The sequence below is a fragment of the Ascaphus truei genome, chromosome 2 (genome assembly GCF_040206685.1).
Source record: "Ascaphus truei isolate aAscTru1 chromosome 2, aAscTru1.hap1, whole genome shotgun sequence".
Classification (NCBI taxonomy): domain Eukaryota; kingdom Metazoa; phylum Chordata; class Amphibia; order Anura; family Ascaphidae; genus Ascaphus; species Ascaphus truei.
The window spans coordinates 429,409,297-429,433,874 of NC_134484.1; the positions used below are offsets into that span (position 1 = coordinate 429,409,297).

At 41.5% G+C, this 24,578-nt stretch overlaps 1 protein-coding gene across 10 annotated transcripts in view; it reads right to left on the minus strand.

Annotated features, from left to right (window-relative positions):
* Nucleotides 1-24,578, minus strand: part of PARD3 (par-3 family cell polarity regulator) — a 609,688-nt gene that overhangs the window by 411,179 nt on the left and 173,931 nt on the right. For all 10 annotated transcript variants that reach the window (XM_075587739.1, XM_075587740.1, XM_075587743.1 and 7 more), the window contains exon 3: nt 6,499-6,679. In XM_075587739.1, the coding sequence (XP_075443854.1) occupies nt 6,499-6,679 (181 nt within the window). The remainder of the gene's footprint in view (nt 1-6,498; nt 6,680-24,578) is intronic.

The following is a 24,578-nucleotide window of genomic DNA, read 5'->3' on the forward strand; positions in this document are numbered from 1 at the left end:
ACTGGGACACTGGCGCCCCTTCACCCAAGTACTGTGAGGATATTCCGCGGGTCGGTAAAACAATATACTGCATGGTTGTGTGTTATTGTTACAAGTACTGTCCAGTGAATACTGTTACATATACCCGGTGTGTGTTATTACACTGGTCATATGGTCCTTAGAGGGGCTATCCCATCGTGTAGGATCCCTTTCAGGTGGAGGCGCTGTTTACAACCATTACACACACACCCCAGGCTCCCAGTGGCGGAGGGTCAGGCTTCCTGTTTGTCACGCACGTGATAGCAGCACATGTGGTCACCCCGACACAGGGGAAAGGGGGCTGCACCTCCTAAGCACCTGGTAAAAATATGACATCACATATGTATTGCATTTGTGCTTGTTCCCCTCTATCTCTGCACTCTGAATTTTCTAATATATAATATATAATATATAATATATAATATATGCACATATATATATATATATATATGCACAAAATACAATCAACAAATAAATAGATGATAGATTATTTTTTGATTATTGAAGCTCGGCTAACACGGTACTGATACCTCTACGCATGCATTTATATATGTATATATGTATATATGTATATATACATATACATATACATACATATACATACATATATATATATATACATATACACACACACACACACACACATTTTGTGCATAAATGTGTGCAGATACATACACAATAACAGGAGCACAGACCAGAACATGCACACGAACATTGACAAAAAGTTACTGCACTGAGCAAATGTTAACTGTTGCATCAAAAAAAGATGGCACTACCCAATGCTTGAGTTACCATTCTGCAGGATGGAGCAATGGCTCTTGAACGAGGGATAATTTCCCCACTGTGAAAGGGAGGCCGACAATAGAAATGCATAAAACTATTCTTGGCACTGGCAAAAATCACTAAAGCCCCTTCTGGAGATCACAGCAGTTAACAAGATTTTTATCAACTGGTTGCAGTCTCCACCAGTGAACACAATTAATAGCCAAGACTTTCGGTGCCAAAGCTGTGCATAATACAATATGGGTCCTCGGATGAGAAAAATTACACGCTGATACAGAGCTTGAATGCCAGATGGTTAAAACATAGTTTGAAAAGAAAACCTTTAACAGACATGACCATTCAACAGAACAATCTGAGGATGAAGTATGTATTCTCAGCATGTTATACAACCTACACGGACATATCTCTACATTATGAAACCAGGGAAGTAAAATCTACTTTAAATAAAAAGCCTGATCAGAGTGACTATATCAGTGTAGAAATGGTTAAAAATGTGCAGCCTTTATTTTATCTTCTGCATCCTAACTGAAAATTTCCAATAAAAATTTAAGTTGAAAAAAATAATAATAATAATAATGTGCAGGCTTTTATGCAGAATGATCAGTAATAAGAAAGGGCTAGTAATAATGACATTGTTGGGTTTAAGGGATTTTAACATGCAATGATCCAGAGTTTGTTTGCTTTCAGCGAGCTAAAGCAGCAATGCAAGCCGGCAAAGGGTTTTTTGCAAAGGTGCGTTTGTTTTTAAAAAAAAACAGGATTGAAGCAGGGGATCTCCAGAACGGATCCCTATTAATTTCAGCTCCGGGGACCCCTGCTTCTGGAGATACTAACATCGACAGTAAGTGCCAGTAGCCGCCCTGCTCGGCTAGGAGGAATCACGTAATGGCTGCTTTCAAAGCTCCCGTGCCCTGCGGGCCAATAGAAAGCTGTGACGTCATCGGTGTGGCTTCCTATTGGCTAATCTGACGCGGGAACTTTAAACGTCAGAGGGATACGGCACCCCCTTCGGAGGCAGGGGGTCCCCGGAGCTGTAATCTATGGCATTCAATTCTTGATACCTTTTACTTCAGTCCTCTACATAAAATAATCATTAAAAAAAAAAACAATGCCTCAGATTGCTCCTATAAATGCCATTGAAGATCGCTCTGCTGAGCCGGTGACACTGCTTACACATCTTCCCACCGAGGAGGCACGCGGATCGTATTCTACCTTATAAACCCTCACTGTGCATCACCTTTATCTGCCCCAGTTTGGCTACTGTATTTGGGGGAAATGACACCGGAGAAAACCAGTAGACCAGAGCATAGGAAACATGCTGGCGTTGCACCCCAGAGGTGGATGCACAAGTGACTGATGTACAATTGTAATGCACATGGGGATTGATGGGTGTTATGGGTGGTCTGTAACTGTTACATACGCCCATAATATATATTTTCTTTAACTGTGCATGCTATGTCTTGTATAGCCTGTTCACTTATGTAACTGTATTTGTAACCATGTATTATTTGTCTTAACTCTATAAAACGAGAGGTAACTCTCAATGTATTACTTCCTGGTAAAATATTTTATAAATAAATAAATCAATATACAGATTTAAGATATGAAATATTGAGAGACTTAAATGCCCCACCCTACACCGAATGAGGTAAAAAGATGGCCTATCTTCCTAAACCCACAAGATAAAGCATGGCATTCACAAAGGTTCTGCTGTATGTGATAACGGCAGAGGCAATTTTCTATAGGCATTATTTTCTGAAAAGCCAAGGATATTTTCATTTCACTTTGTGCTGCCTGAAAAGATGTGTTTCATCACATGCATTCAGGGTGTTTCAAAACAGATCTTTCCCCAAAGACTCAATTGTAATAAACAACAGCAATATGAAAAGGAAGACGACGAAAGGGGACTTTTATTTCCCTCTTTTCTTTTTTTTTTTACCTGGCAGTGCAAAAACACGAGCCATTTTTATTTGAAGGGTCTCAAATTCATTACTGGAAAACAAACACTTGGTTTAGCAGACTGTGCCCCCTCTATTGCACGGCCTCTGCCTGACACCCCGTCTGATCTGCCAAATTGCTCATTAGGTTTGGCAATTTCCACCTGCGCCTCCCGTTCACATTTCAGCAGGGAATAAAACAGGAGTCTGGTTTACCAATCAGCAGCTGTGAGCTACCTACCTGGCCCCAGAACAAATACATCAACATCTAGTTATAGGAAAAAACACTGTGTGGGGGCACAAGGAATCGCAGAGACTGCGAGAATTAAATGCAGTGATTTCAGGGGACAAGGGTGCAACTGAATTACACACCAATGAACTATTATACAGATATATCTATATCAGAGCAGAAAACCAGGCGCACCGCAAACACAATGAGATCATAGAATATTTGGGGCGTGTGCATCTGTGGCGTAGCTAGACATGCGCGGGCCCTCAGGCAAAATAACATTCAGGGCCCATTAATATTAATACTGACTGCAATGTTTCCTCCCCATCATCTTTCCCCCTACCCATCATCTCTCCTCCTCCCCCCACATTTCTCCCCCTCCTCTTCATCATCTCTCCCCCATCTAATCTCATCAGCATCTTTCCCCCACCCTCCCCCATCTCATCAGCTCTCTCCCCCTCATCATCAGATCTCCCCCTCCTTAAGGTGACCAGATATTCAAATTTATAAAACCGGGACAAATGCGCCAGCACCGACCCCCCCCTCTTTTTTTTTTTGCTTTCCTCCCCCCATCCTCTCTCCTCCCTTCCCCCCTCCCAACCTCTCTCCTCCCTTCCCCCCTCCCATCCTCTCCTCCCTTCCCCCTCCCATCCTCTCTTCCCCCCTCCCATCCTCTCTCCTCCCTTCCCCCCTCCCATCCTCTCTCCTCCCCTCCCATATATGCACACAAACACTACACCACACAAACACTACACCACACACACACACACACACACACACACACACACACTATTGTAACACACACACACACACACACAGTATACAAAAACACATTTATATTCAACATATTAAAAAACACAATAAATATACAACATATATATGCGCATAATGCATGAAACACACATGCATTAAAAAGACACACACTTACCAACACAGACAGACACACACTTACCAACGCAGACAGACACACACAGACACACACAGACACACCGACATGTAGAGAGGAGCAGCTATGGAGAGCTCTGCAGTGCCACCTGCTGCCCGGAAGTGGTTAAGCAGCCCTGTTCTCCTCCCGGGTACCGCGGTCTGATCAGCTCCGCACCCCGCAGCCGGCATCCCCCGCCCAATCCTGTCTATCTGAAGAGAGAGACAGATGGGCCGCCGACAGGAGGGGGGGCACCCAAGAGCGCGGGGCCCCGGGCTATAGTTACGCCCCTGGTGTGCATGCATAGGTATAACATTAATAAACATGTACATCACGTAGATCAGCAGCCACCCAATCCATTGCAGAGTCCAAGTGTACAATAAATGTAGCACCTCGCAGGTAAGTAGGAATCAAAGAAGTGGATTAGAAATCCCTATAAGAAACCAACGTTTCGGTCCTCGCAGGGACCTTCGCCAGGGCAGGGATTTCCAATACACTCATTTGCTTTCTACTTACCTGTGTGGTACTGCATTTATTGTTCAGTTCAACTTCGCAATGGAGTTCGTGGTTGCTGATCTGGGTGACCTATACATATACATAAATGTTACTTTAGAGAATGGCTGCATTCTCTGTGTGAGAGCCCTATAGGGGTGTGTCCGTGCTAGATAACAAAGGAATCCAACAGAAAAATACACACATACACACACACAATCGCAAGCCTTTAGGAGAAGAGGCACATGACGTAATGTTTATCTAATGTTTTTGTATGATTATACTGTTAACCTGTCAGAACAGCTTGCACGAAAATAAGAATTGATGCCATCTAGATAAAATGATAATATACGCAGTTCTACTTGTATACATGCTGAAGACACTCACAAGAAACACCCTCTATACACACAACTGTGCCATTTTGTGCTATTTCTCCCTTTTGAATGAAATTAACATCACTTGCAATCTTCCTTTATCATTATAAAGTGCAGATATCCATTTTCAAAGTAAATACCTCCCTAATTATTCAATCTGAGTAACATTGGGTTTGCCACTGTACATTTCGGGAGTGGGGGGGAAGGGGTGTAGAGGAGACGGGGGATATGAGGATTCAAATCACCTGTAAGCTAAACACATGAAGAGTGGTCTGTTACACCTATACTTACATTTTTACAAGATATACTCCATCTACTGACCAATATTAGTTTGTGGGGTTGCTATGTTCAGGGAGTATTTTCTCTGCCAAACTCCTTGTTCTATCCCACTATTTCTCGGCTCTCCCTGCCAAGAGATGGCCGAAAGAGCCTGGGGTCAGATTGTGCCATGTGCTTTTCTCTCAGCCAACAGGGATTTCCTGCTGGCTTTTGTGCCACTTACAAACCCCAACTCTGGAAGCTTCGCAGCATTTATCCTGCAGTCGCATATTAACTGCATTTTTAAAAAAAATGACATTACATTATATATATACTGTATATATAACAAAGGTCTTTCATATTGGCCGCTTTCCTGTTAAAACTAGGCTGCTTTGCCTAAATGTTGGGTTAATACATTTTTTTTAGCTTAACTTTGTAATATATGTGCCACGTTGACCCAGATTTTAAATTCATTTAACCGATGACAATTGTTCTACTTCCTATGCTTGAGAACGTCCCTAAACATTTAGGATTGGTTTTATTGGACCCTTTATGCTGTGTTGCTAGCCCCTATGGTAGCATAGATGTTAATTAATTGCTACTTCAACTGGTGATGCTATTCTGCATTCACTTTCAAACTAGTTTTCACTCATCTGCTCCCGTCACCGAGTTCACACAAGGGACCTGCATCAGAACGGATTCCCAAAGACAGGGATGTCAAGTTGTTTATTACAAAGCATTTCCTTTTACGCATTCAAATTGTTTATCTAGAGGCATAAGGAGTTCAGTGCTCCAATACACTAATCCCTTCTGCAACGCACTGAAGCAGCTGGGATACAAACACTGTATATTAGGTGGGACAGCACGATTAACGTTTTGTGTCTTAGTTACTCAGACCGAAATAAAACAAGAGTTATTGTTACAAGTATATGGACAGGCTTTAGAAAGGCAACACAAAGTTCCCCCAAAATTGTGATCTCAATTGACCTGCAAATATGCTGGTACAGAACCAGGACTACATCACAAGACGCTCGCTCTTTATAAAGAACGCTTATGGACTGCTGCTGCTGCATTATGAAGCGTGGCTTGAGCACGTGATCAGTTATTGTTAAGTAGGGAGGAATGAAAAATAGAGAATGGAGTCTGGCAAAATTAAATGGCCACTCCAATACTCCATTTACAAATATTAGAAATAAAAAATCCTGCAGTCTTAATACTACTGGTTTTTGATGTTGTGCTTACGATTGCCTTTAATGCCATGAAGTTTGACACACAAACCTGTCTCTAAAAAAAATAAAAATATCTGTCTGGCTCCCAAGTCTCTTATATTTTTGAACACCGTGTGTGCACCCACGCACCCTAATTCTCAGTATTGGTAGAGGGCTAATTGGCCCTGTCCATAGTCCAAGGAACACAAATCAAGCTGTAACTGCTGTAAATTTGGATCAGCTGTGTAGAGGTGTGAAGGAGATTTTTGCTTACTTGCTCGGAGGACTGAAGGGGTGACCTCAATCTCACTTGTTGCTTGATAAGGCTGAAAGGCCGACATACTGTTCGTTCCAAGCTCACTGCCAAATATCTCTGGGCTCTGCGTGCCAGTAGAACTAGCGCTGGTGCCATCTCCCCCATGGTGTGGATCTTGTTCATCGTAGATAGCTACAAGCTGTTGGAGGGAAGAAAATCTGCCATTAAAAAAACATTCATTTTGAAAACCCAACAATGAGATATGCACCATACATGCGGTGGTTTTTGAACCGGCTATATTCCAGACACTAACTGCATTTTCCCCCAAAGAGCACAAGATGACTTTCTGGGGATTGATGCTTCAAGGGTCTACAATTTCAATATTTTTTCTAAAATGACCATTTTAAAATCCTTTTGTAGTTTTTAACGAACGTTCTAAAATAAAAATGTAACCGCCCTGGAAATTGGACTTTGAAGACGCTTGTTCTATATAACAATACATTTTGGGAAATGAATAAAGATGGGGAGAAAGACGCTTATTCTCCACTACTACAACAGTTGTTCAGTTTCCAAAAGCCAGAGTGCAATAAGTTACAGATATTATGTAAAATGCAGTATACAGGGCTATTTTTACGGCCTAGATATTGGTATCAAACAAAAGAACAGAGGATGAATTCTGATGCAGGCAATTCCTTGTTCATCCCAAAGATAACACACTTTAATATGTGCGCTCATACCACATGGAAAAGGGAGGGTTCAAGATACCTTTTACTGTATTAAAACAGCTCTCGAATCTCAATTTTCACGGTTTGCAATTTTTTCACAGGCCACATTCAAAATGATCATCGTATTGTCTTTGCATGGGAGACCATATACCAAAGTAACTCTGCAAACCAAATTGAAAATGTGCAGTTCCCCTCAGTATATGCACACGTGTTTATAATCCATTCAGATTCCTCCTGCCTCGGCCACCAACACTATCCCTATTTTCAAGACTCAGGACTATTCCTGTTATCTGAACACCAAATGGCACAGTCATTTCAGATGATATTACTTCTTACATTAACGTGTATGATCGGGAACTATGCATCAATTCGGCCACTTGGGTGAGATTTCCCACCACTCCCGATTAATCGGTTCATGCCCCTGTAATTACCCCTCAATGCATTTACTAGAACATAACCATTAGCAGGATGAAACTAAAAACCTGCAGCATTTTAGCAGCTCAGCCCACTAATCATAAAAATAGACTTGGTGATACATTTTTCATATTTATCACATCTATTTTTAAATGTGGACATGCAGTTTGCATCAGGATGCCAACATCACAGCTACATTTTATACAGCGCCAACGAGATTTTTTATTTTTTACTATAAATGACTATCATAATACATTTTTGTTTTTTTTATGAAAACAGCAGCATAATACAGATTGGAATCTACAAATATACTAAACTAAATGTAAAAATAATTTTAAATCAATTTACTTTGTGCTTTCCTTTATACTTATTCCCATAAAGTAGACCAATATTAAACTTTCTTTTTTTTTCATGTAGCCCGGTTCATCCACTTTAGGTATAATAACCTTTTACAAGTAACCTCACAGTCTGTTTCGGGGGAAATAATTGCAGTGTCACAAATACTAAGCCTTGGGATGAGAAGAAGCAGCTGGACAGCAAAACTAGTCAAAATTGTTTTAATGTGATCATTTTTTCTTGTAAGAACAAAATGAGGGAAAGACAAAGACCAGGCCCGAGAAACATTTGTCATACGTTCTGTGAGCAGCATTCCAGAACATCGCAGGAATCGTTCAGCAGATTTCCGAGACTAGGTCTAAGAAATGACCCGCGTGAAACAGCAAGACTGCTACATTGTACACATATTCTTCTGAAAATATGAAGTTCTGGAAAATGACCATTGCCAAATCAAACTTAAAACCCATATTGCTCTGGAACACTATAAAGTCCTAAACATTAAACAATATCCTATGTAAAAACATCCATTGCTGTATTCTTATTATTTAACCAACAATTCTACTGGTTTTCAAACAACAAACCATTATATCAAATATGTACATAAAGCCTCCCGTATGCTCCCACGACAGGATGAAAGGCGGAAGGGACCAGAGAGAGAGAGAGGAGGTTGGGGGGCGCACGGGAAGCCTGTTATCCACCAGGTCTTTAAATATATACAAAAATTACATAAGCTTGTGGCTCTTTTACGTCTCCATTTTTTCCCTGATCTGGCCCCTATGGAGAACTGGTTGATGACCATACTTCCAGGGCTCTATCTACACTCCTCGGCCCTTCCATACACCTAAATTATCTTCTCTATAAATTCCTGCTTATCTCGTGGGTTTTCACTAGTTTTGTACCGGGTCCATGTGGGGGGAAAAAAAAAAAAAGGGTAACTGATACCCAGGCAAAATTAAACATTTTACCCGCCCGGTACCCGGTTACCCGGACGGCACTTGCCTGCAGGGACGGAAGACCAGTGAAGAAGACTGCGGCGACATCTGGGACTAGCAGCAAAGGTCCTGGTGGCGGTGGTAGCAGCCGAAGTCCTTGTTCATCCAGCGGGACTGCAGGAACAGAGCACACAGCTCATGCCTGCGTGAGCCGGGGAAGCATATGGCCGGAGCAGGAGTGCTCCTATTGGACAGCCGGGGAGGAGCTGGCTGTCCAATAGGAGCACTCCTGCTCCGGTCACATACTTCCCCGGCTCACGCAGGCATCAGCTGTGTGCTCTGTTCCTGCAGTCCCGCTGGATGAACAAGGACTTCGGCTGCTACCACCGCTACCAGGACATCTGCTGCTGGTCCCAGATGTCGCCGCGGTCTTACTCACCAGTCTTCCATCGCCGGCTGCAGGTAAGTGTTTAACTATTTTCAGCTGAAATTACCCAGTGCCAGTCCCAGACCCCTGCTGCCGGGTCCGTGTAATTTCCGGGTAGCTGAAAAAGCGCCAGGTGCTGGGTATTTGCCAGGTGCCTTGTATTTTTCAGGTACCCGGTACATCACTAGTTTTCACCTCACGCACCCGTCTCTACTGGTCTGCCGATTTGTATGGTCTAGCGATCACTTGACCGTGAACAGGCCCTCCCATGACGTGAAGGGAAGTATAGTGTGCTCCACTTGCAGTTAGCTCACATTTAGCTGTCAATGCGATCTCCCCCTAAAATCAGAGCATTTGTAGCAGGACGTATACACTGTACTTCATAGGGCACAGAGTGTTTGGGGTCATGATACTTGAGTTACCACATGATACTTGGGGTACGTCATGAGTTAAACATGCCACTAGCACTCGTTCACATTGGTATTAGGAGGATCTGCCTATTTAGGATTGTAAAAGGATTTTGGCAGGTATACAGGAGATACCATGCAATAAAACACAATCTTATAACATGCACAGTATCCGCTATTACAGGGGCGGCCTACTCCAATGCTCACCGGTCACCAACAGGTCAGGGTTTCAGGCTCTTTGCTCCAGCACAGGTGGCTCGGTCAAAGACTGAGCCACCTGTGCTGAAGCAGGGATAACCTGAAAACCTGACCTGTTGGTGACCCGTGAGGACTGGAGTTGGCCACCCTTGCGCTAGTATGTTCTGGAAATAAAGATTGGGCAGCACCACTCAGGGCTCCCCAAATATACATGAAACTTCATGTACACAAGAATACCTGGCTAGTGTTAAAATAACAATCCCACTTTATTGCTCTTGTTTCATTGTATACCATGCAGAATAGAGCAAAATAAATATACCGACAGACTTCCCCAAATGTTACCACATGCTTCCATTTGTAGTGTTTGGATTACATTGCCAAGAAGACATGTTTTACAGTTTACAGCCAGAAATAAATGAATCTATAAAAAAAAGAAGCTAGAATTACACTGGTTAACCAGCATTAATACAACGTGAAATCTGTGGATGTGAAATGTGTTAACATTAGTCTTCAGAGTGAAATCTACCAAAGTGAACGCTATGAAAACAAGATGGAGCCAATGATTAGAAGACTACAGAGATAAGGGTCACGGTTCTTGGGGGTATTTTATTTTATTTGGGAAGTGCCAGTCTCTCTTGAAACATTTTTTAAATAGCTGTACTCACATTTGTAATAGCTTTAGAGCCTCTTAAATTACACACAGTGCATTACTTTTCCTAATAACCCTTTGACCACAGATGTTGGGTTTTTAGAAACTTTTAGTGTCTCATGTGGCTATAGTTAAAATACAACATGTAATAATGCAGTCTTCAAAACCAAGTAAAGTTAATAGAACAGAAGAAAAAAAAACTTAAAAGCGTGCGTCAGATTGATGTATTTCTACAGTTCTGCTCAGTTGGTGTCTGTTTCTTTGATGGCAACACTGATGGGAAATGGTATTTTCACGTGTCCATATGGATACATACTGCACGCACAGACCTATAACTAGTTAGACAAAGCATTCCCTGGAAAACGTACACCGACATCTATTTTAGGGAGATCAGTTTTTCCCATAAGTATCCAACATCTAGAGTTTTCTGTGAAGTATGCAATTATTGTGCAATGTGAACAGGTAACATATACATACATAGTCACTTATACAGGGCACTCACCAATATAAAAAAAACCAGTAAGGAAGGATATTGGGGTGTTAACCATCCAGAAAAAATATAGAGTATCACAAAGATGGACAGGGCTCCTATGTCTGTGATTTGTAGTATGCGGAAAACTAATAAAAAGTATTTGAAATAAAAAAAAATAGAAATGTGTTTTTTACTTCATTCGTAAAATGGTCATTGGGCTGATTGATGAAAAGGGGTGGGTTGAGGATTCACCCAGAAAGTATGTTTCAATGAACAAGGTTTTAGAATATAAACCCTGCATCAGGGATTATGAATTAGATTTCAACTAAGGGAGTGCCCATGCTGGAACACGTGCAATCGCAATTTCCATTCAAGACCCTTTGGGAAAAGATCTGATTATTGTTATATAATAACTTAAGTTAGATTCGGTTTGTTTGATCCCTTTATTTGATGAAACGGCCTGCCTTTTATACTGCATGTTCTTGTAATAATCTATTTCTGTAACCTAAGCCCTGTTCTTTTTGTATATTTAACAAACTTGAATAAGTAATGACTTTGAATTGTTGGAGTCAATTACATTTTCGGACATATTTTGCTACAACAGATGTGTTTATAGTACTGGCTATGCGACTGCGACGTTGCGCGGCACCGTAGCAAGTAGATGCAGTAAGTCGCGGGTGCTTATAGTGGGCGCGACAGCTGACTTCACGCGGTTGCGATTGCTGGAAGTCGAAGGATTTTTACTTCAACGATCGCAAAGTTACGTCAGTGGTTCAGCCAATGAGGGTGAACTGCACACAGCCACGCCAGTGCCACACCCCCTGTCCCCCTCTGTACAGACTCCTGCACTATAACCAGGAATCACTATTACAACAGCTGTCACACTGTCACATCGCCGTAACTATAAACGCAGCCTAAGGTCCATCGTTTTCATAGTAAACTGAGACCAAAAGACTGCAAATTACATATTTGATATTTCTTTGGTGGTGGTAGCGAGATAAAGCAGCAATACTACATTTCCCCATTCCCCTTTCTAGATGTATAACATGTGACAATGTATAATTCTACATTCTTACATAAGCTGGCAAACGTTTGGTGCTCCTGTTATAAATCTGTAAAAATCCTGATTGTGTGCCTAACTAAATGGCCGCCTTTCAGTTAACAATCAATCCTTCAAATCAGTGCAACTCGGCATCTACAATGTATCTATATATTACGACGGTAACATTATCTATTGTTACAGTTTGCCGTTCAAACTGCTGGGAAAATTGACAAATTATCGGAAACAAGAACATTTTACATAGATGTTGCACTGCTGAGGTGGGCTAAAAGCTGCTATAGAAATCAAAGGATGCGCAGTGTACTAAAACGCATTCAAATCGCATTAACAGTGGAATAAAAAAACATATTATCCAATACTACAGAACCAATAAAAAAACCCATAACATTTCACATGTTTTGCCGCCTTAGGATATATATATATATATATATATATATATATATATATATATATATATATATATATATATATATATATATATATATATTATATATATATATATGAAAAAATCACACTCAGTTGGCACACTGTAAAGAAATGAAAAATGCTGATGCTTGTCCCATATGCACATGTATAAAGTAGATTTTACCAGATTGGAGTCCGGAAAAAACGAGACAGCACACAGTCCAGTAGTTCCAATGAAGCTGTATTCAGAGTAACATGGCACCACCTCATTGGAACTACTGGACTGTGTGCTGTCTCGCTTCCGGACTCCAATCTGGTCAAATCTACTATATATATATATATATATACCCATAATCGGTATATATATATATATATATATATATATATATATATATATATATATATATATATATATATATATATATATATATATATATATATATATATATATATATATATATATATATATATATATGGTAAAAGGTGAGTCAGCAAGTTCAGGGACGCGCAAACTTACCTCGCGCGTCATTTGACGTCACGTTGCCAAGGCAACCGTGATTTCACTTGACCCCGCGTCATTTGATGCCGCGTTGCCATGGTCACGCGTTCTGAAGCCGGCTGAATCCCGGTAAGTAGAAGTTGCAGAGGCCTCGCGCGGTCCCCAGGCATTTACTTTAAATGCCTTGGGGGAAGAGCGAGTGACCTCTGCAACCGCCCCCCCCCCCCCTCTTTCTCCCCAAATCAGTTTGCGCACCGCTGAGCTAGTTAGCGATGTTTTATTTACTTATTTATAAAAATGTTTTACCAGGAAGTAATACATTGAGTTACCTCTTGTTTTCATGTATGTGCTGGGCACACGGTTAAGTGTGTATTAGCCCTTGTCACATATACAAGTCACGTGCTCACAGGCATGCCGTTCGTGACAAATGTGACGGCTTGAGGGGAGATATTAATTTGAAGAACCATGCGAGGCGAAGAATGTATCTGTTGGATAGCTGTGTGTATTAACCCTCATCACATATACAAGTCACGTGCTCACATGTGCCGTACATGACAGCACTAATACAAGGAATGTCACAACTACTACCTATTTTCCATGAAAGGGTAGCCTAGAAACAACAAAAATGAAGATATACTGTAAGCCATAGGCAGAAATTCAACTCTACAGACTGTCTGCAATGTAGAAGTAGAACGGTTACCCCATTGCATACAGACATTTAGTATTACAGTGAAGCATTGTGCAACACTGCGGTACATAAATTACAGGGAAATGGGAAGCAAATGATCAGCAGTTTGAGAGAAAGCACAGAAAGGGATGAAGTTGAAGTGTTGGACTGGCAAACAAAGTTAAACCATCTGTGTGGCAGAAAGGGGGTAGAGTCCTTAAGCAGAAGTCCACCAGATGGCATAAAACCGCTCTTTGTTCAGTGACAGTGAATGCAAAGGGATGGGGCGAACTTCTTGTAGCCTTCCAAAAAAACATAAAAGCATTCTGCAAAGCAAAGGGGAGGCGATGAGATTTCAAAGGCTCACACTTGGCCCCTTCTGCCCAGAGAATCTGCACAGCAGTAATTAACCTCATGCGGCACAGAGCGTGTGCTATTGCAGGGCATGTATTCAGGGCATGTATTCAGGGCATGTATTCAGGGCATGTATTCGGGGCATGTATTCGGGGCATGTATTCGGGGCATGTATTCGGGGCATGTATTCGGGGCATGTATTCCGTTCCTAGAAACACAATAGACTTGCAACTTTATTTTTAATTTCTTTTATACATTTCACCGCACTTCCTGGAACATGAAATGTATCCAAACCATTACAATGGATGCATTAAAAATCCCACATAGAAAAATAAATATGTTCACAAAGTGGAACGAATATGTAACACAAATATTTCAACGCTTACCCGAGATTTCGAGTACAACAACCCCCTACGTTTTGGCCTGTAATTCAAACCCTCAAATCGCACGAGTCAAAATAATTATTTTTATTGCATAAAGTGCCTTTACTCTTCTATCCTAATCCTATACCCTTCCTGTGCAATACACCGGCCTGCTCTATAAACTCCCCCCAAAAGTGATTTTATATAAAGGGGTGGGAGCCGGCACTCCTTAGGCTGCGCATAAAGCGCAAGCGACGCCGCGGCAAAACAAATGCATTGCTGCCGTCACATGCGCTTATTGTAAGCACGGCGCGACGGAGCGATGGATTGGTTGCGATCGCTGGAAGTCAGTCATCTCTATTTGATTTTCCAGCGGCCATCGCCGGCACCATAAGCGTAGCCTAAGATAATAAACGAAATGTAGCAACGGTGCATGGAACCCAAAGGGGCCCCCTCAATAGATATGAACAAAAGGGAGTAGGGAACCCCAACTCCAACACAGAAAGAAAAGGAGAACAGATAAATCAGAATAAGTCATTTACTGTGAATCAGCAATAGAAACAGAGACCATATACCAAGGTGTGTATACAAACACCCAGATACGTCATATGCTTTTGTGCTCGTAGATTTCTGTGAGTGCAGTACATTCCTTACCAGAGTGTCTGTTTCTATTGCTGAATCACAGTAAATGATTTATTCTGATTTATCTGTTCTCCTTTTCTTTTTGCTTTTGAGTGCGGGTTCCCTACTCCTTTTTGCTCCTCCCAAAAGTGAATACAACCTTAAAAGGATCCCCAAAATACAGCCCCAATGGTATCAATAGCAAACCGCTGCAAAGGGACCATAGGGTTTTGCCGCAGAAAGAGTTGCAAATGTCTTCAAAAAGTAAAACTACTTGCTTTAAAACATCTGTTATTGTATTTTCCAAAGTCGCCAATATTTCAAAATGTTTCTCTCTCCTGAACGGAGTTACTCTATTTAAAAAAATAAAAAAATAGTGTCTGGGAGGATAAAATCCAGCTCTCCCAGAGTCTGGCAGTCTACAGCTTACCATGGTAACATCAGCCGCTCAGTGCGAAAGATAGCAGGGGTTCAAGGGACCCCAACAGTCTACATTGAGCCACCTGTGCTGAACCAGGGATATCCTGAAAACCTGACCTGTTGGGGGCCCTTGCATGTAGGTTTCAGGGGAGATTGCTTCTTCAAGGCTATTAAATTGCTACTTGTTATCTCTCAAATTCAATGACAGGAACCCCACCGCCCTTGAGGTATTGGGTATCTGCATTATAGATCTTCTACAGGCTTATGCAGGGGAAACGAGGAGCAAATTAAACAGCCCAATAAAAGTTTCATGCTTCTGGGAGTGGAGAAGTCTGACCTACATTCATGGCTTTGCATCCTAAAGCTACAGTATTTGCAATCAGCAGCTCTTATATTACACTTGTGCCTACGAACAAGCTTTAAAGCAGCCGCTCCCTCTGTTTTTGTTTGCCTCTTTTTCCCATGAGCGGGAAAGAGAGGTTATTGAGATACATCCCTGTAAACACAGCGGCGACACCATCCCCTCCAAGGGAAACCATAGTCAACATCATCCATTGCGGCTTCCAATTGGCCGCATGACGCTGGAGTTTGAAACAACCAGTTGGCGTTCCCAGTAAATATCTCGGGAGCGACAAGGTACCTGGAGCTCAAACTAACGCAGTTCAGCTCTGGAGACCCTCTGCTTCCCACCCATGTCAAAATAACGGGTGGCGGGGGGACAGAAGAGTAAGAAGGGAGGAACTGCTGCTTTAAAGCGTCTGACATTTGGTTTCTGTCCGTTATTCAGACAACAACCTTAAGGGGACAAATGAAAAGGATGAAATGCAGCTACCTAGTATAAATTCTAATTAAGGAAAAGACAAAGTATATATAGCAAGAGCACAATCCATCCGAGAAATCATTACACAAGACCAGCGCCAACAAGTCATTGCAAGATTAACCCCAGTACCTGCATTGGTTGGAGGACTGTTAACAATAGTGCCCTTTCTGATGTCAAAAGAGCAAAATCTGTTTTATAAGCTCTAAGCTTTCAAAAGCTTTATTCTGGGGGTTTCATTTTTTTTATGAACACAAAAAAAAAAAACACTTTTGTACAAGCCAAACAATTCTCTCGGGTAACACTTCGTTACCATCAGAATTTTAACAAGAAATGGTGCACCTCTGCCCCCTATAGCTTTGGGTTTCAACCACTCAATACCTGTGCATTGCTATCCTAAAGAGGAAGTCTAGCTGTTTTAGGGCGGATAAAATACAAGTTACTGTACATAATATGCCCCTCTCAGCAGCTGCAGTCTCATAGAAGTAGAATTGGCCACCGTACCTAAATCTTCACTGTCAGCTTCAAAGTTCAAGTACAAGGATTTTCCGAATGTTATTCCTAATTTCAGGGGGGTGCTGCTACGCTGCTTTATTTGCATAGCAAAGCAAGGGAATGGGATTTAGAAAAAAGATCCATCTAGAGACAGACATGAAAAACTTCAAACATTCTCCGATTCCCCAATGTTCCACTCATCATTTCAAACCTTCACTACAACAAAGGCGCAGATAACACTTGTCCTTGACATTAGCCCGACTTATCTTTCTGCACAAACGACTATTACATTCTACTCAATCCACTGACAAGCCTGATTAAATAAATCCAAGCGCATATAATAATTAAATACCCTCCATACTCTCTCGCAATAAAACTTTGTTTTCTTTACAACGACAACACAAATGAACTCTGTGGAACGTGTCAATACAAGGTTAGAAAGAAACTAGCCTTGGTTTTAACGGCAGTCCTTCACGGTTTGCAGACAGATACACGGTCTGGTCACGCCAAAGAACAACAAGACTGGCAAACGGACGTTCTAAAGAGGATAGAAAAGTTACCAAAATAAGCCTTAAAATGTGGCGTTCTGAAGTATACCAAATACAGCTCAACCACTTTATAACGCTGTGCTTGGGGTCCAAAGAATAACATTGCTTTGTAAGCAGATCGCATTAGAAATAATGTACAATTGTATGCATTGAACGGAGGGCTCTCGTGCTGTCGTACCCCCCCACCCCCGGTCCCCCTCGCACGCCCGGAGCCCCTCGCACTCCCGGAGCCCCTCGCACTCCCGGAGCCAGGCACAGAGGGGAGGACACACACAGGCACTCACACACACACAGGCACTCAAACACACAGGCAAATACACACGGGGGGGAATCGGAGCAGGGGGGGAAATTGGAAGGGGGATCGGAGCAGAAGGGGGAAATCGGAACGGGGGGTTCGGAGCAGAGGGGGGAATCGGGGGGGAATCGAATTGGTTCCCCTGCGTGTCACGACACTCGCCGAAACCACAAGCTCCTTGTAGCTCCGGCTGGCTGACACGTCACAGCACGCAGTCAGCCACACCGGAAGGAGCCAGCGAGGACATCCAGAACGGGGGCAAACAGCTGGTGGCCCGCGTCCGCACGCGCCGCCGGCCGCAGCGGGACCAAAGCCTTATGCTTCAAAAGCTGTAACCTGTACACCAACAGGGCGAGTGAAATTAAAATGTTTTTACATGCTACTAATAAAGAGTATAGTTTATTAGAATTTTTTTCTTTCAAATTTTATTGACTTCACGGACAATGTATATTTTTATTGTTTATTCCCCCCATCTTGTAAAGGTACTCCCCTCATTCTGTCCCCCCTAGTGAAAAACGTACAAAATCAATAAACCAAGAAAAACAAAAGTGTGTTAATGATGAATATGGAGGTAAGCATGAAATGTGGCATTAAAGAAAAAAAATATATTTTTTTCATTTCCAAAAGGTAATTTAATATGTCAATGCAAATTACTCTACACATTGGACCTGCCCCAGCTAACCTGCATTGCTGATACCAGGAACTTCGTGCAGATACTGGGGAAATAAACATTCATTGCTCTAGATCAAAGATCAATGTGACTCATTGGTGCCCAGGGCCTCTCGCTTATCAGTGCAGGCCAATAGCATTCTCCCCATCACATAGGTTACAGGTGGTGCAGGAGCTCAAGGGGAAATCCAGATTATACAAAGTTAGATATGTTTAAATATCTTCCTCCTGGGACACGGATATGTATAAGATTTTACAAAATAGAGAATGGTAGAACTGGTACGTGAAATAAACCAATTTAATCGTAATGTTGCCGTAATAAAAAGTTATACGTCCATACTCAAATGGATTATTGCAACACCACTGTCACTCACCCGTTGGAGTGGTTTACTTTTTAGGGACAGTTAATGACACTCCGTTGAAGACACGGCAGCCTCAGACAAGGCAGATGTGCCAGTGGGAAAAAAGTTTCCTGCACCCATGCTTTATTCTGCGCCCCTCTATTTTAGCAGCACCCGCCTCCCCTAGAAGATCGGTTTGCACCCGTTCCCTGAATCCCGTCTCCCATCTCCGATATCCAGTGACAGGCAGAATTATATATTTTAAAATAGAATTTATTTAAAAAAAACACTTTTGATTTGTAATAGAAGTTTAAACTAAATACCTTCCAAATTATTTTTGGGAAACATGAACTGAAAAAGTTCATGTCTTTTATTCCTAAAGAACAGATACATTTCAGGATACCAGAATACATTTCTTAATAGTTATTGTGAGAATTATTTTGTTTTTGCCCAAGTCAAGTACATGCGTGCCAGAACTACAGCATTTTTACACCTGCAGTAACATCCCCGTGTTCATTTAAATCTTAGGCTACACTTACTGTATAGTGCTGGTGACGGCAACGCGACGGTCGCTGGAAAATCAAATAGAGATGACTTCCAGCGATCGCAACCAATCCGTCGCGCTTACTATAAGCGCACGTGATGGCGGCAATGCATTTGTTTTTCCGCGACGTCGTGCCGATGTCGCCGGCACTATAAGCGCAGCCTTTGACACTATTCAATTGCTGATGTCCGAAGTTTGTTAACTCAGGTTTCCGTATTACTGTCATGTACTATTGCTCCAAAATCACAGCTTTTTTAATACATTTGATTATATTTACACAGAAGTCCAACATGTATAAAAAAACAAATGACTATATACTTCTATGTTCTATTTTTCCCAAAATAGTCTGTCAGTAAGTGCTCTAAAGAACAGGGCAAAATAAAGCAGAGGTTTAATAATAACGGTTGCACCGCTTTGCAGGATTCGCTGTATATTTAGTACCTATGGGATTGGAAAGGTTGGCAGTGTGAAAAAATGCTTAGGATAATTACCAGGCCAAAATACCTGTGATATGCTTAAAATCATAGTTTCATCTTACAAATGGTTAGAACAGAAATAATACTTAAGATACAAAAACATTTACTACTGCGGACTTTAATTGGATATCATTTATCTAAACTTCCACAGTAAATAATAGTAACAGAGAAGGGAGAGGGAGTAGGTGGTATGATACCCTTTATTGGACCAACAAGTAGTTGACATGTTACAAGATTTCCAATCAGGATTCTTAATAATGATCTCAATTGGAGCTCTCGACCCCACTGCTACAGCAAGTGCTCCCTTTAACCCTTTGCCTGCCCTTGTGCTGTTCTATACAGTAAAGGTGATTTGGTGTTCAAGCATGGAATCCCATTACTGAGTATATGAGAGGGACACTTCTGGGACATGAGATATTGAAACCTAATAAAGAGCTCCAGTTGCCCTGAAGGCAGGGGTAAATGCACAAAGACACCCCCCCTAACCTCATTGGGCTGGCCCCAGGTAAGTACTCACGAATGTGTCACCAGTAGTCCTTCTCAGTCTGCGTGCAGTTGCCAATAGGGAGAAGTCCAATGCAATATGGGTTGGTGCAACGCACAGCAAAAAAAGGGGGTGATGGCAGGTCTGGCAAAAATGTTTCTTTATTATGTGGACATAAAAACAGAAGGCTGCAACCTTCTACGCGTTTCGTGCAGACAAATTGCACTTTATCAAGAAGCTGTTCCAACCCATATTGCCTTGTGCTGTTCTACTCTTCCACAAACAGGATAAGAGCTAGAAGCTACTTTTTCACAATAGTGTGTGGTGCCAGAGTTAAATTATGTATTAGGGTATCACAACCTGTGTGGTATCTGTAGCTGCTGCAACACTCAAAAACTTTGTGTGTGTGGCAAAAATGCAGTTTAAATTTAAGTTGAGGTAGTAGTCTCAATTAGAGCAGAATTTTGTTTTGTCAGCAACTTACAATATAACGGTCTCTTAGGTAAATTCAAATCATTCTTGAAGTAAACATTTGGCATCTGTGGTTGGATTAGGTGCCAAGAATAATATATATATTTTTTATCTTGTTTAAAAAGATATTTTCAAAGGAAATCAATTGCTTTTTCCCCCTACAAGGCACCCCCATCTGGGGTACCAAGCAGAAAAAGGAGAAGGGTTTTAAATAACCTTTTTAGTACTGATTCTGAAGGAGTTCACATCCTGCTTAAACAAGCGTATATTCTCTCCGATAGCACCCATTTCCTTTACAAACGTACGATAGTGTGCGGTACAGAGAGACTGAATAACTAAAACGCAAGTTAACTCGTTCAAAGCAGGATGGCACAGCACAAATTGCTAGAAAAGAGCTGAGGCAACCATTTCACTCACTCTGCACATTTATATTATAATATTAAGGATGTGGGACATGGTTTACTTTACTAAATCAGTGATGACAGGTGGGATAACAACCTCCTGTGTAGTTCAACTAGGAGACTCTCCGGAGATTAATAGCTATAAACTCGCCTCTGCTGTGCTTAAAAACTCTGGGATTCTGGGAAAACATGGTTTGTATGTTACAGAAGTTGAATTAGAAGATGAATAGTCTTTAGCAACACGAAGAAGAGCCTCTCCCACAGCTCACTCCTTTTTCCGCCAGCACGATGACCCGCCCCAATAATAAGTGTGTGAAACAGTGCCCTTCCTTTTCCTCTGTGTCAACAAGCAAGGTACAGATGAACAGCGGAGATATTACCAGAGAAAACCGATGGCCGATATCCACGTACTATATCCAAACAAGCGCTCAGAGACTTCAAACACACAATACTTATTAGGAGTAATAAAGGAACAACCAGCTTGGATAACCCTTTTGCTTTGCAACAAGTAGTACGCCGCTTGGGGTGCAATTCACCACTGATTGCGAGGCCTAAAACAGTTACAAGGTGTGGGTGGTCATGTAACATGCAATTGTTCATATTATGGCCTAGTTCTTTTTATGCAACATGGCCACCACAGTCTCATTTGGCATTTCATGTTCCCCGTGTGGATTTGGTTCAGCTCCTACTGCAGCCAGCAGATCCTCGCTGCACCTTCTCTGCTCCCACTCTGAACATTAGGAGCTGCTGATGGGGTACAGATTAAATGAATACTCTATGGGGGTTATTTTTTAAACTGCGTTCGTGGAAACGGGGCACCATTGAAATCAATGGGAGTTTCCCATAGTGTCCCGATCGGCACGATAACAGTTTAATGAAAAAGCCTGTGTGTAAAAACACTTGAAAGAGTCAGTAGAAGGACATAACATGAATAAAGACCAGTGGCAGTTGGGAAGCAGTCCTAAAACCATCATTCTTATTCATAATTGTCTCGGCCGTGCAGGACTTTCAATTCTACGGTTTACTAAAAACAACAACCAGCTGATTTTCCTTCTGATAAGTAATTTGCAACCGTATTAAACAGCAAATCACTCAAAAAGGTTCATATTAAAAAGGTCATTTGGAAAGATGGCAACTCATAATTAATGAGAGGAAAGGCCAAGGGTTTCATATAGTCCGTTCCCAGAAACCATGTTAATGGCTTTGCTGTTATGACTAATCTCAGGAGGTAGGAATGAAAATAAAGGGGAAAGTTGAAAGGGGAAAAACCCGAATGAATCATCGTCTCTCTCACTATTTCCCGTATTGAATTAACTAGCCTGTGTTTCTCAGGTCCTTGGTATCCAGGCACTGGGTGGCATACCCTCTCCCCTATAGAGCTTTATTTGGATGATAGTCTGGTTTTCTTTTTCTACTTTGCCAAATCCAAAATAGAATTAGCAACTTAACATTCAGTCGAAGAGGCTTAGATTTGCAGACTAAAGCTCCCTAAAGCAACACATCAAACTGCACATATTCTCTGTATGTACAACCAGCATCAGTGTGACAGGAATTAGTAGGACATCAAATCTACAGACAATACAATTCTGTTCCATACTCCGCATGGGGGCAAATGCGCCGCTCTCCAGGACAGAGATGAGCAAAAACACAGAACAACATTGCAGCTTAAGAGCAAACCACCCCGGTGAACAGGTTCTATACGACGACAACAAAAGAAGAACAAACAGGGCACAGCAATTATCAATGCTCATCTAAACCAGCAGCCCACAGCGTAATCCTACTGGGAGTAGATATATTGCTTTTTCACCTGTAGTGGAATCAATGGAGCAAGCTTTCATGTTTTGTTTTTCATTATTACTCCAGACATCTCTTGTATTTTTTCCATAATGAACAGTAAATGAATGCACCGTATTTTCAGTGTCTACAGATCCCCCTTCCACCCCTGTAAGATTACATACAGTTATTACTACAAGGCTTCAAATAAATATGAAAAAAAAAACCACTGACACCTGCTGTCCTCGGTCCGAAAAAGAAAATGCAGGAAGTTTGCGTGGGGACACGGTTTTGAAAATGGTATGTTAAAGGAAATCAGGCAGTAGTTACAATAGTAAAAATATTGTATAGCTTGCAGTTTGTACTACTCTTAAAGCTGCAGGCCAATCATTATCCTAAATGTGTATTTAAAAAAAAAAAAAAATTTAATCTGTTTTGTACTATGAGAAAATACTTGTAGCAATTAAAAAAAAAACAAAAAAAAACAAAAGAACTCTGGAATGACCCTTTTAATGTATTATAATGTAACAAGCATTTTTGTTTCTATAGCAACCATTTACAAAGTCACATCCCCTTCCTCTTCTGAAACAGGCTCTGGCACAACCCTTTTTGAGCCCTGCCCTCTCTCTAGCAGTGCACCAATTGTATCTAGTGGCTGCCTGGTCACATGATCTTCTATACAGAACTTTGCATCTTTGACCCTCTTCTGCTGCACTGATAGCCATTTAGTGAGACCCGTACAGAATCTTCGCCGATTGATCAGCAACTTGGCTAACTGTTTATCATTGTGTGGATTGTATTGATGCACATATTAAAGGGGGCAGGGAGAGAAGTACATGTATAAAAAAATTAAAAAAAATAATAATAAAAAATAAATAAAAAAACACTGCAGCTTGAACCGCTGCTTTACGAGGAACACCATACAACTAAGTAGAGATGTAATAATGTCCCTTGCCGTTTTTAAGTATTTTAAACAATCTGGTGCTTCAGGGGTTCATATGGTTTCACAGTCTTAAAAATGAGAAGATATTGTGTTTATGACGGGTCAAGACCCTGCCTGTGTCTGTGCTGATCTTCAGAGAGGGCTTAATTGGGGGGCTCACTAAAAGTAGTATGAGTAGTTTAGAAAGCTAGGGACGATAGTTTTCAGGCCAACAGCCCAGGATCTGGCCAACGTTCTTGATGCCCCCTGTGCGTCATAGGCAGAAGTGACAAACAGGTCACCCCTTAGTTGGAGGACTTTATTAAAAATGAGGCTATCATGTGGACACATTATTGATGAGAACAAGTACATATTTGGCATTGTTGCAATAAGACTAATCAAATCATACTACACTCTTCATGATTAAGGTGTGCCAAAGACATATCTGTTTCTCATGCAAAAATAGACGTTAGGCTGTCAAATGTTATATGTAGGCGTGTATGTGAAGTACACAGACATAACCATGAAGATGGCACCTGTCCAAGTATAGGAGGCATTTTAAATATTTAGGCAGACTTAACATGTCAAGAAATGTTTTTTTTCTTCCAAGTCGTAAAACGGTCAACCCAGTAGTTGATTTACGACAGGGGTTGGGTCATGTGTGTTTCAATGCAAGAAGGTCTGGGCATAAATATTGGCATGTTTGAAAAGAAAATCAGAATTCAGCAGAGGTGTGTTTTGGGATCAGACGTGAATTCTCTTCTACTCCAGTGACCTCTCTGGGACAGGACCTATGGACATATGGTAACGTATACGGTAAGTTTTAGCCTTTTATTTTAAGAAACTGGTCTGCATTTATTATAACTATGTTCTTGTAATCTTCTGTAATCTAAAGCACTGCATTTTTATATTAC